General features: G+C 44.1%; 2 protein-coding genes across 8 annotated transcripts in view; one reads left to right on the forward strand and one right to left on the reverse strand.

Moving 5' to 3' along the window:
• TSPO (translocator protein) lies at window positions 1-9,359 on the reverse strand. 6 transcript variants are annotated; one of them, XM_056517406.1, is made up of 5 exons: window positions 9,227-9,359; window positions 8,375-8,491; window positions 3,606-3,792; window positions 566-704; window positions 1-373 (listed from the first exon to the last, which is right to left on the reverse strand). In XM_056517406.1, exons 3-5 carry the CDS (start codon window positions 3,782-3,784, stop codon window positions 203-205), a joined length of 489 nt encoding a protein of 162 aa, XP_056373381.1. In that variant the 5' UTR covers window positions 3,785-3,792; window positions 8,375-8,491; window positions 9,227-9,359; the 3' UTR covers window positions 1-202. The 6 variants fall into 6 exon arrangements, with proteins under 6 accessions (XP_056373381.1, XP_056373384.1, XP_056373383.1 ...); XM_056517409.1 differs by lacking the exon at window positions 8,375-8,491 and having other exon boundaries at window positions 9,227-9,324; XM_056517408.1 differs by lacking the exons at window positions 8,375-8,491; window positions 9,227-9,359 and adding an exon at window positions 8,521-8,658.
• MCAT (malonyl-CoA-acyl carrier protein transacylase) overlaps window positions 8,778-12,130 on the forward strand; it is a 23,094-nt gene continuing 19,741 nt past the window's right edge. For both annotated transcript variants that reach the window (XM_056517403.1, XM_056517402.1), the window contains exons 1-2: window positions 8,778-9,212; window positions 11,727-11,814. In XM_056517403.1, the coding sequence (XP_056373378.1) occupies window positions 8,778-9,212; window positions 11,727-11,814 (523 nt within the window). The remainder of the gene's footprint in view (window positions 9,213-11,726; window positions 11,815-12,130) is intronic.

Consider the following 12,130-nt stretch of genomic DNA (forward strand, 5'->3'; position numbering starts at 1 on the left):
TAACTGGTTACACAACCTGTTTAATCGGTATATGCAATGGGCATATGACTAAGGCACGGTAAGGTATGAACAGGCAATGTCGCGCCACTTTGTTAGTGTTCTGCTGGTGGGTGGCAACAGACAAGTATGAGTGCAAAAAAAATTATAGAAAACAACAAACAGAACATTCTCGATTTTGTTCGGATTGAGCCCCAAGTTCTCCTCATTCAGATTTGTCCTTATTGTCCCTCCAGATGACGTAGTTCAGGGAAGAGGCAAGTGACAGCCAGGCGATGTAAGGGATCATGAGGTAGGCAGCCGTCTTGCTGATAGGGTACCAGGACACGGTTGCAAGGACTGTTGTGCCAGTGAGAAGGGCCAGATCAATCATTCCCTGTAGAGAGGGAAAAAAAAAAAAAAAAAAGTTAAAGGGGAGCTCCACCAAAAACACAATGCCCTCGATCTGATCAAAGGAGCTTCACATCCTATATCCAACAATGACCCTGTCTCCACCCACTTTGGTGGCATCATCGAGACGATACAGTAGTAAGATGATAGTGTGCATATATTATGTAGTAACACTTACCCAACCAAGTTTGTGGGCGCCAAAGAAAATGGGAGTCCAGGCCCAGTTGAGTGCCAGCTGTCCCGCATACAGACCCAATGGAACCACAGCGTCTTCTGTGAACCCACCCAATTCTTTATAGATCAGGTAGGAACCATAACTAAACCATAAAATAAATAAAAATCAGAATTATTAAAACCACACTGTAACAGTTCCTGTTGTACACTCTAGTCGGGATATCTCCCTCCCACTAGATTAGAAACTAGGTTTGAAAAAACAATTTTCATGTAGCCTTTTAGGTAAATTAGTGTTTTGTTTTTTTTCCCGATGATGAAACCCATATTCTACTGTCAAATAAATGACCATATGTTAGTAAACTGTCCACTTTGTTCTCTCCATTGCCACACTCCGTGTCTAGTGTCCATCCTTAAACAAACTTCCTGTTGTACACTCTAGCCAGGATATTTTCCCTTCCACTAGATTAGAAACTATTTTTGAAAACAAATTTCCATTCTAGTAGGTAATTTAGTGCTTAAAAGAAGAAGTATCATTTTTCAAGAAAAAAAAAAAAACCCTATCATTTGGATAGTGGATAAGTTTTTTTTTTGTAGATAGTGGTGGGTCTGAGAGCTGGGGCCCTCCGCGATCACCTGTTTAGAGCCCTGGCTCTCCTATACAGCGGCGCATCACGACCCCTATCCAAAGCAGGGTCCGCCACGATCCCTCCATATAGTTCTATGGTAGAACCGTTCTGCAATCTTCGGCTCTCCCATAGAACTATATAGAGGGGGCGTGGCAGGGGTCATGACGCGCCGATGTATAGGAGAGCCAGGGCTCTAAACAGGAGATCGCAGGGGCCCCAGCGCTTGGACCCCCCACGATCTAAAACGTATAATTTTTTTTTTTTTGTTTGTTTTTTTACATGATACTTGTCCTTTAAGGGTTTTTTGCTAAAGATGAACCCATTAAAAATTGTCTAATAAATGAACATATATTGGTAAAAACTAAAGTTATTTTCCTACTTTTCTGTGGTCTTTTAAGCTTTCCTTCTGCTTCTGTTACTGTCTGCACTTTTCTCTCCACTGCCCCACCTCGTTTAGTGTACATCTAGAAAATCAATTCCTATTGTACACTCTAGTCGGGATTTCATCCAAATCCATCTTCCTCCTACTAGACCTTCTTGACTAGGTAGTTGACTGAGCGGCATTGTCTGCTGCTCTGGGTAGCGCAGTTTTGATACCGGTGGAAGTACAGAATTTTTATTTTTATTATTTTTTAACGTTATCAAAGCCTGGGCACTTTTTTGAAACAAAAAAAGTATTTTTCTGGATAAGCACTAAATTTGGGGTATCTTACTCTAACATACCAGCCTGTAATATTCCACCCTATATGCCTAAAGGTCAATGCTTGACACGAGGATTGTAATTTCGGCGCACCCTCCCATCAGGTTCTTTTCTAGATATGACACACATGACATCTGCCCACAGTATCCAAAATCCATGTGAAATCTGCCATGCAGATTTAAAGGGGTACTCTGCTGATATACATCTTATCCCCCTATCTATAGGATAGGGGATAAGATATCTGATTGCTGGGGCCCCCCACGATCTCCTGCGGCAGTGGTAGTGACATCACAGGCACGCCCCTTCCATTCATGTCTATGGGAGGGGGCGTGTCAGCCGACACGCCCCCTCCCATAGACATGAATGGAGAGGTGTGGCGTGATGGCACTAGGGGGCGTCACGATCATAACTTCCGGCTCCGAGTGCTCTGAACAAAATATTCATAACACTGGAGCACCGGAGTACCCCAAAAGGAATTTAGTCTTTAGGCCACTATCCCAGAGTATTTTACAGCCATATTTTGTCCGTGTTTTTTGAAGGACGCAGTACAAAGCTAATGTTATTCTAGGACGCTATACACATTGGCACATAAAATACGCATGTATTTGAAAAACGCCACATGCGCTACTTTCATCCGTCTTCCAATTAAGTCTATGGAGAGAGCTCAAAATACTGTTGCATCCATGTGTGTTTGGTATCTAATCCTTATTGCATCAGGATGTGCCCAGGATTTCGGCTGTATTGCATCGGCCTTTCAATATCCTGCCTAGAAATCGCCCATCAGTATTTACTGTACAGACGTACTGATGCAATAGTAACGCAATCTCCTCTGTAATACATCTGTACTTCCGATCTATATAACTGATGATTACCAAATTATGGACATTTTTAAAAGGAGTAGGAAATAATAGCTGCTCCATTATAAGTCTATGGAGGTGTCTCCGGCAATGAGTCCTAGCGCATGCCGAGCCGGGGAGTGAAGCGTGCTGCTGCGCACCTCTCCTGACTATATCTAGAGATAGGTGGGGGCCTTAAAAGGGGTACTTTTTTTATTTTTTTTATTTACATTTATCTATCAACTGATGCCAGAAAGTTAAACAGATTTGTAAATTACTTCTATTAAAAAAAATCTTAATCCTTCCAGTACTTATTAGCTGCTGAATACTACAGAGGAAATTATTTTCTTTTTGGAACACAGAGCTCTCTACTGACATCACAAGCACAGTGCTCTCTGCTGACACCTCTGTCCATTTTAGGAACTATCCAGAGCAGCATATGTTTGCTATGGGGATTTTCTTCTACTCTGGAGAGTTCTTAAAATGGACAGAGATGTCAGCAGAGAGCACTGTGCTTGTGATGTCAGCAGAGAGCTCTGTGTTCCAAAAAGAAAATTTCTTCTGTGGCATTCAGCAGCTAATAAGTACTGGAAGGATTAAGATTGTTTAATAGGAGTCATCTACAAATCTGTTTAACTTTCTGGCACCAGTTGATTAAAAAAAAAAAAAAAAAAAAAAAAGGTTTTCCACCGGAGTACCCCTTTAACCAAGCAAAAGTTCAAAAATGACAATGACACTTGAATTAGTGAACTCTGTCATTGGGCTAATGATATTCAACTACCAGAGCTTGTGTATTTGGGCTGCATTGAAAAGTATGGAGGATATAAACCCTCTAAAATGTATTATTATTTATAATTATGTTGTCATTTTTATGTTACATACCCCATGGACGTATATAAGGTTGTCCACACAGGTGCAAACGCCCAGTTTGGAGGACGCCATGACGGTTTCACCAGAGTGGTGTACCAAGTTTTCACTTCCCTACGTGTGATGAGTCCTCCAAGTATTCCACCCACGTGAGGCAGTAAAGTAAGGCCGACGGCGGGAGCCCAGGAAGGCATTGTACTGTCTGAGAAAGGAAAAAAAAAAAAATATTGAAGCAAATATAGTTAGAATTGAAAGGGTATGAATACTTTTGTTACCTATTTTATACATCCCTAGACAGAGGGGCATGCCAAAATAGTGGGCAATTTTGCCAGCAAGACTATAGCGGGAATATGATCGGTGATAGATTAGTAATGTCTGATCCAACACATGGAAAAGCCTCCATGCACCAACATCTGCCTTTCCTCATAGGCTTCAATGGGGCATATATTGGCAGCCATTTTGTCATCTTCTTGGCCCCAAGACTTGCTTGCACTTGCTCATCCAGTTTCCATAAAGCTTATAAGGAGCCTTAGCATTCACTAGCGTCTAACACTCCCATTCATTTCTATGGAGGGTGGGTGTTTAAGCAGGGGGAACTCTCTCCTCCGAAAATGGGTCCTTAGGTCCTCTAAATGTCTAGTGGGGGGTTCATGGGGAAGACCAGCGCTCATTACAACCAATCAGAATTCACGTTTCGTCATCCAAGAGCGTATTCTAAAAATTAAGCTCAATTCTCATTGGTTGCTATGGGCAACAAGGCCAGTTTTGACCTACTAGGCCTCATAATGCAGTCATATTTTAGGCCTTTAAAACCCGTACCCCCTCAGTTCAATTGAATAAACTGGCCACATTTTAGGGTCCACTTTAGGCCTTTAAAACACACATCCCCTCAGTGAACCAAAACTTGATCACCATAGTAACGTAGGTTCAATTGAACCATGCGGCCATATTTTAGGATCTACTTTAGGCCTTTAAAACCTGTACCCCCTCAGTTCAATTGAATAATGCAGCCACATTTTAGGGTCCACTTCAGGCCTTTAAAACCCATACCCCCCCCCCCCCCAGTGAACCGAAACTTGATCACCATAGTAACGTAGGTTCAATTGAACCATGCGGCCATAATACTGGCGCATAAACATGACCAAGGCTGGTTTTACATAAGTGTAGTATAGAGGTGCTTCTGTTCCTATACACTGACTAAAGTCCAGTGTTTCCCAACCAGGGTGCTTCCAGCTGTTGCAAAACTGCAACTCCCAGCATGCCCGGACAGCCAAAGGCTGTCCGGGCATGCTGGGAGTTGTAGTTTTGCAACAGCTGAGGGCACCTTGGTTGGGAAACACTGGCCTAAAAATAATACTATCACAGATCCCAATGATGTTGACATTTAGGATCATTAGGCTCGAGGGGAGACTAGGATTCGTGCCGCCATACTGTGAAACAGGCCTGAGGCCTACCATCTCTGAGGCCCACTATCTACCAACCCAGTCCATTACTCTATATAGAATATAAACTATCATCTCATACAAGGCTGGGCAGAACCGGTGATGCCCCGGTGGCTGCTGGGAGTCACGTTTACAGACCTCCCCCTATTACTTCAGCTCATTGTGTGTGTGGATTTCATACTGACAATGGGCGTCCACCCACATCAGCTCTTCAATACAGGGAAAGAACTTTGTTTCATCTCTAAAATAATCCCCATGAACACTCCTAGAAATCTTGTATAAGACGTCTCGTAAACCCATAATGGAGGGCGTGCTATCTCGTACGGGCAGCCATGGTATTCCAGTGTTTGCTGTCCCAAGCAGATAAGACTCTGCTATCTACAGACTGTGTCTGGTCAAGACTTGCAAACTGTGGAAACAGCCAGCTCTGCAGATTACGTTAAATTGCTCTACTCCATAGAACATAATCCGAAACGTCTATCTGCCCAATTGACCTCAGTTTCTCCCTTTTGACTAGGGATGTCCCAATACCATTTTATTGTATTTTTTATACTTTTTATTTTTTTTTTTCACACCCTCACTGATACCAATTAGCAATATTTTTAAAATGTCATGTGACAGCAGAGGTGGCTCCAGACTTTGTGAAGCCTTAGGCGAAATTCCAACATGAAACACTTATAATTAAGCTAGGCCCCTAGTAATTAGGTAGGGAATCCCCTTATTAGGTAGAAGCCCCCAGTAGGTAGGAAGGAAATCCCCTTATTTGGTAGAAGCCCCCAGTAGATAGGAAGGGAATCCACTTATTAAGTAGAATCCCCCCAGTAGATAGGTAGGGAATCTGCCATATTAGGTAGAAGCCCCTGGTAATTAGGTAGGGAATCCACTTATTAGGTAGAAACCCCAAGTAGATAGGAAAGGAATCCACTTATTAGGTAGAAGCCTCCCAGTAGCTAAGTAGAGAATCACCCTTATTAGGTAGAAGCCCTCCAGTAGGTAGGGAATCACCCTTATTATTAGGTAGAAGCCCTCAGTAGATAGGAAGGGGATCACCCTTATTAGGTAGAAGCCTCCAGTAGATAGGAAGGGGATCCACTTATTAGGTAGAAGCCCCCCAGTAGGTAAGTAGGGAATTACCCTTATTAGGTAGAAGCCCTCCAGTAGGTATCTAGGGAATCACCCTTATTAGGTAGAAGCCCCCTGTAGATAGGAAGGGAATTACACTTATTAGGTAGAAGCCCCTAGTAATTAGGTAGGGACTCACCCTTATTATGTAGAAGCCCCCAGTAGATAGGAAGGGAATCCTCTTATTAGGTAAAAAAAAAAAAAGCGGAGCGGTGCAGAACCTGCCGCGTAATGAAGGTCCTGCACCGCTTTGGATAAAAGGACAACGAAGAAGAGGCCTCAGCGTGGGGACGGAGGTCAGGTAAGAGGGTATTTAAAAAAATGTCAATGGTCTGCTGCTACTGGGAAGGGTATCAGGGCCATCTGCACAAGGACAAGTACTGGTATCGGAACCGATCCAAGTATCAGGACATCCCTCCTTTTGACTTCAATTGAAAAGAATTGCAGAATGTAAATTATGTTACAGTTATATTAAATATCAATATACAAAAAGGATGTTAAAAGAGTTTCCTTTAGTTTATATTCTTGTTAGAAACATTGAAGGCCGAAGGAGTAACAATCGGTCGTGCATACATATACACACACACTGTATATAATAATTTTATCGTTTTATAGCCAGGATCTCCCACACTGCCATAGATTAGTCAGAGATTTTCCTTAATGGCAGCTTAGTCAACTTCTACCCAGTTATCATGGGGACCGCCTATTAGGAAAAGTTGTGTAACCACAAGGAGGCGTCTACAAATTCCTATGGGTGTGGAGCCAACTGCAGTGTAAAAAGGCAATGTATCGCAGACACAGCAACAACGTAAAAAAAATACAATAGATTAAACAGAAAAAGGAGTGTAATAATCCAAAACAAAATGCAACGTAAAAATGTCATAAACATACAAGAAAAGCTGGAACGTAAAAAGCAGAGTAGTTATAAAAATAATTAGATAAAAAGCAATGTAAAAAAAATCTATAACAAATCAGATATAAATAAAAATGAAATATAATGAAAATGCAATGCAAAATGGGTACAGTAATTATAATAAAAGATCTTTTTCTTCTTTTCTACAAATTTTAACTGGGTAAAACTTTTGAACAACCCCCTCCCCACCCTTACAAGATCATCTATTATAAATAGAGAGAGGAGCAGCCAGTAGGTCTACATTGCACTGCTGCTTAACCTGTGGCTTAGAAGCTGTCAGGGCATGCTGGAAGTTGTAGTTCCACCAGAGCAGGACAGCTTCAGGTTACAGGTCACAGAAGCATTATATGGCAGCCGGTAGGATATAGAGCGTATATTATGTCATCCAGAGGGAGAGTTGTTCTTTGCAGGACTTCTTAGGGCAGCGCTCCCCATTTTGTGGTTCTCCAGCTGTTGCAAAACTACAATTCCCATCATGCCCTGACAGCCGCAGGCTGTCAGGGCATGACGGGAGTTGTAGTTTTGCCACAGCTGGACAGCCTCATGTTTGAGAATAGGAAACTAAAAGTCATAGCAAGGGCAACCTATAGAAACAGGTGAAGACGTCCTACACGTGACAACCTGATCTACTATCCCTGGGACATCAGGCACAAATATAACAAGGAAATCCATACACAATATTTAAAATTATATTATATTTAATATAAATACTGTAATTTAAAATTAAATAATTGCAGTAAAAAAATGTTTTATGCAAAAAAAAAAAAAAATATATATATATATATATATATATATATAATATAAATATATATATAAAATTAAATAATTGCAGTAAAAAAAAGTTTATGCTTATATATATATATATATATATATATATATATATATATGAAAATCTATTATATAAATCTAAATATATAAAGTTTGTTAAGACATATTATATATATATATATATATATATATATATATATAGATATAGATATAGAGAGAGAGAGAGACACATACATACAAAATTCTGTTAGTCCACTAAAAAAGGTATTATATAATTTATTTAATTTATTATTTTTTTCCCATAATAAAATATACAAAAATAAATACGTTTTCACACTCCAAGCCCCCCTCTGTGTATATTTTATTGCAAAGTTAACACAGTCAATGAGCACCACCTGGTGCTAGTCCAAAGTGCCTGTGGAACTACAAGTTCCAGCAGTGCCTGTAGTACAGATAAATAAGTGCCATTAGAAATCTAAAGACAATAATCTAATAAAAAAGAAACCCTATCCTAGGGATTAGAAAGGATTAACACTCACCTCTGCTGTGCTGCTATCTGCTCTGCGACTCCCACCACTGCACAGGACATACACACTAAATTTGCCTGGGAGTGCGCTAGTTACATGATCAGAGGGCGGATCTATCCGCCATCTTGACTAAGGGCAAAACCAAACATTTTTCTTACCGCTATTTAGACTCTTTCAAGATCATATACAGTCACGGAATCGATTGTCACCGCAATGTTTTGTAGGATTTTGTCAGGAATTAGGAATACAGTGGAGCGGAACGTTTGGTTTGGATGTGTGTTCCGGGAGGGAAGCCTTAAGCCGGTGCGCCGCTAACCCGGAAGTGTCTTTGAGAGTCCAGGGTGACCCACGTGTTGGAGAGGAGTTTGTGTGGTCACGTGTTATCTGTCAGTGGGAAGGGATTTTTGGGGGAGCTATGGGGGGCTCCTCTCTTCTTAGGTGGTGTGCCTATAGGAGGGTACTGTATATTGGGCACCAGTGCCAGAGGTGGGCATCTACTACTGAGAGGAGCAATGGGAAAGAGGAGGACATAGCTAGTTTACTAGAGGGGGCAGAGGTGGACAGAGAAGATGTGGTGAAGAAGCGCCAGCCCTCCAGGTCGCCCTCACAGAGTACGGTGGTCCTGTTCCCGGGGCAGGGCAGCCAGCAGGTGGGCATGGCCAGCGGGCTCTTAAAGTACCCCAATGTCCAAGCCATGTTCCTGACCGCCCACAAGGTGCTGGGCTACGACCTGCTGGACCTGTGCCTCAGGGGCCCGGCGGACATGCTGAATAAGACCGTGCACTGCCAGCCGGCCGTCTTCATCACCTCCCTGGCCGCTGCTGAGAAACTCGCTCAAGAAGACCCTGATGTAAGTCATCTCACCCTCGAAACCCTAGGTGTCCAATTTGTGACCCTCTGACGGTGGCCAAACTACAACTCCCAGCATGCCGTCGGCTGTCCAGGCGTGCTGGGAGTTGTAGTTTTCCAACCGCTGGAGAGCCGCAAGTTGCCACGTAGCCTCCAAGCTGATTTTCGAACTAGTGTTTAAACGTCAACTCAGCATGCTGGGAGTTGTAGTACTGGCTGTCCAGGCATGCTGGGAGTTGTAGGACTGGCTGTCCAGGCATGCTGGGAGTTGTAGGACTGGCTGTCCAGGCATGCTGGGAGTTGTAGGACTGGCTGTCCAGGCATGCTGGGAGTTGTAGGACTGGCTGTCCAGGCATGCTGGGAGTTGTAGGACTGGTTGTCCAGGCATGCTGGGAGTTGTAGGACTGGCTGTCCAGGCATGCTGGGAGTTGTAGGACTGGCTGTCCAGGCATGCTGGGAGTTGTAGGACTGGCTGTCCAGGCATGCTGGGAGTTGCAGTTCTAAACAGTGTTTGGGGCCACAGGTTGGCACCTACATTCTAAGCCAATATTTCCCAACCAGGGTGCCTCCAGCTGTTTCCGTACCAGGGTGCCTCCAGCTGTTGCAAAACTACAATTCCCAGCATGCCCAGACAGCCTTTGGCTGCCTGGGCATGCTGGGAGTTGTAGTTTTGCAACAGCTGGAGGAACCCTGGTACGGAAACACTGTTCTAAGCTAAGAATCTCTGACCTAGGATTTAAAAAAATCAACTCAGCTTGCTGAGAGCTGTAGATCTGGTTATCCAGGCGTGCTGGGAGTTGTAGTCTTTCAACCACTGGAGAGCCGCAAGTTGCCACGTAGGCTCCGAGCTGATTATTTTCGAACTAGTGTTTAAATGTCAACTCAGCATGCTGGGAGTTGTAGTACTGGTTGTCCAGGCATGCTGGGAGTTGTAGTACTGGCACTGTTTTAAGCTAAGGATCTCTGACCTAGGGAAAAAAAAAACATCAACTTGTAGATCTGGTTATCCAGGCATGCTGGGAGTTGTAGTCTTTTAACTGCCAGATAGCTGTAGGTTGGACACCTACAGCATGCTGAGTTGATGCTCTCTGACCTAGAGTGAAAACTTCAACTCAGCATGCTGGGAGTTGTAGTATTGGCTGTCCAGTCATGCTGGGAGTTGTAGGACTGGCTTTCCTGGCATGCTGGGAGTTGTAGTATTGGCTGTCCAGTCATGCTGGGAGTTGTAGGACTGGCTTTCCTGGCATGCTGGGAGTTGTAGGACTGGCTTTCCCGGCATGCTGGGAGTTGTAGGACTGGCTGTCCAGGCATGCTGGGAGTTGGAGTACTGGCTGTCCAGGGATGCTGGGAGTTGGAGTACTGGCTGTTCAGGCATGCTGGGAGTTGTAGTACTGGCACTGTTTTAAGCTAAGGATCTCTGACCTAGGGAAAAAAAAACCATCAACTTGTAGATCTGGTTATCCAGGCATGCTGGGAGTTGTAGTCTTTTAACTGCCAGATAGCTGTAGGTTGGACACCTACAGCATGCTGAGTTGATGCTCTCTGACCTAGAGTGAAAACTTCAACTCAGCATGCTGGGAGTTGTAGTATTGGCTGTCCAGTCATGCTGGGAGTTGTAGGACTGGCTTTCCTGGCATGCTGGGAGTTGTAGTATTGGCTGTCCAGTCATGCTGGGAGTTGTAGGACTGGCTTTCCTGGCATGCTGGGAGTTGTAGGACTGGCTTTCCTGGCATGCTGGGAGTTGTAGTATTGGCTGTCCAGTCATGCTGGGAGTTGTAGGACTGGCTTTCCCGGCATGCTGGGAGTTGTAGGACTGGCTTTCCCGGCATGCTGGGAGTTGTAGGACTGGCTGTCCAGGCATGCTGGGAGTTGGAGTACTGGCTGTCCAGGGATGCTGGGAGTTGGAGTACTGGCTGTTCAGGCATGCTGGGAGTTGTAGTTTTGCAACAGCTGAAGGGCCGCAGGTTGGCACCTAGGCTGTAAGCTGATGATCTCCAAACTAGGGTGAAAGCTTCAACTCAGCATGCTAGGAGTTGTAATTTGGGTGGGCATGCTGGTTGTTGTAGTTTTGCAACACCTGGAGGGCCACAGGTTGATAACTCTGCTCTCAGCTGATGATCTCTGACCTAGGGTGAAAAATGTCAACTCAGAATGCTGAGTTGCTTTACGGGCATGCTGGAAGTTGTAGTTTTTCAACAGCTGGAGGGCCACAGGCTGGACACACAGGTTCTAAGTTAGTGTTTCCCAACCAGGTTGCATCCAGCTGTTGCAAAACTACAACTCCCAGCATGCCCAGCCAGCCTTTGACTCTTCCAGCTGAGAGCTCTGACCCCCACCTTCCGAGACATGTCCAAGATCTACAAAAAAGGGTCACATCTGGGGGCGATCCATTTATTATCATACATATAGGGCTTACACAGCAGGTGCTCTGTTATTCGTATATTTTCGTACATTTTTGACACGTGTGATGCCTATAAGTCGGTGACCGATTATCATTGTCCTCGTCTTCCTCCAGGCCGTGGAGAATTGCGTAGTGACGGCTGGATTCAGCGTGGGGGAATTTGCTGCGCTCGTCTTTGCTGGCGCTTTGGATTTTACAGAAGGTGAGAAGATTTGCTATACAAAGTGGGCGCATAAGCGTTGATTACTCTGGCCGCCCCCTTATTCAGGGCTGGTGCAAGGATTTTTGCCACCCTAGGTAAAAGCTAACTTTGCCGCCCCTTTATCCTACCCATTGGCACGCCCCACCTTACTACGTGGGTGACACACTGTAACAAATTTCCTCCTCATGTAATCTCCTTACTACTGGGGTGACACACTGTAACAAACCTCCTCCTCATGTAATTACCTTACTACTGGGGAGACACACTGTAACAAACCTCCTCCTCATGTAATCACCTTACTACTGGGGTGAAACAC

This window comes from Hyla sarda, chromosome 4 (genome assembly GCF_029499605.1).
Source record: "Hyla sarda isolate aHylSar1 chromosome 4, aHylSar1.hap1, whole genome shotgun sequence".
Classification (NCBI taxonomy): domain Eukaryota; kingdom Metazoa; phylum Chordata; class Amphibia; order Anura; family Hylidae; genus Hyla; species Hyla sarda.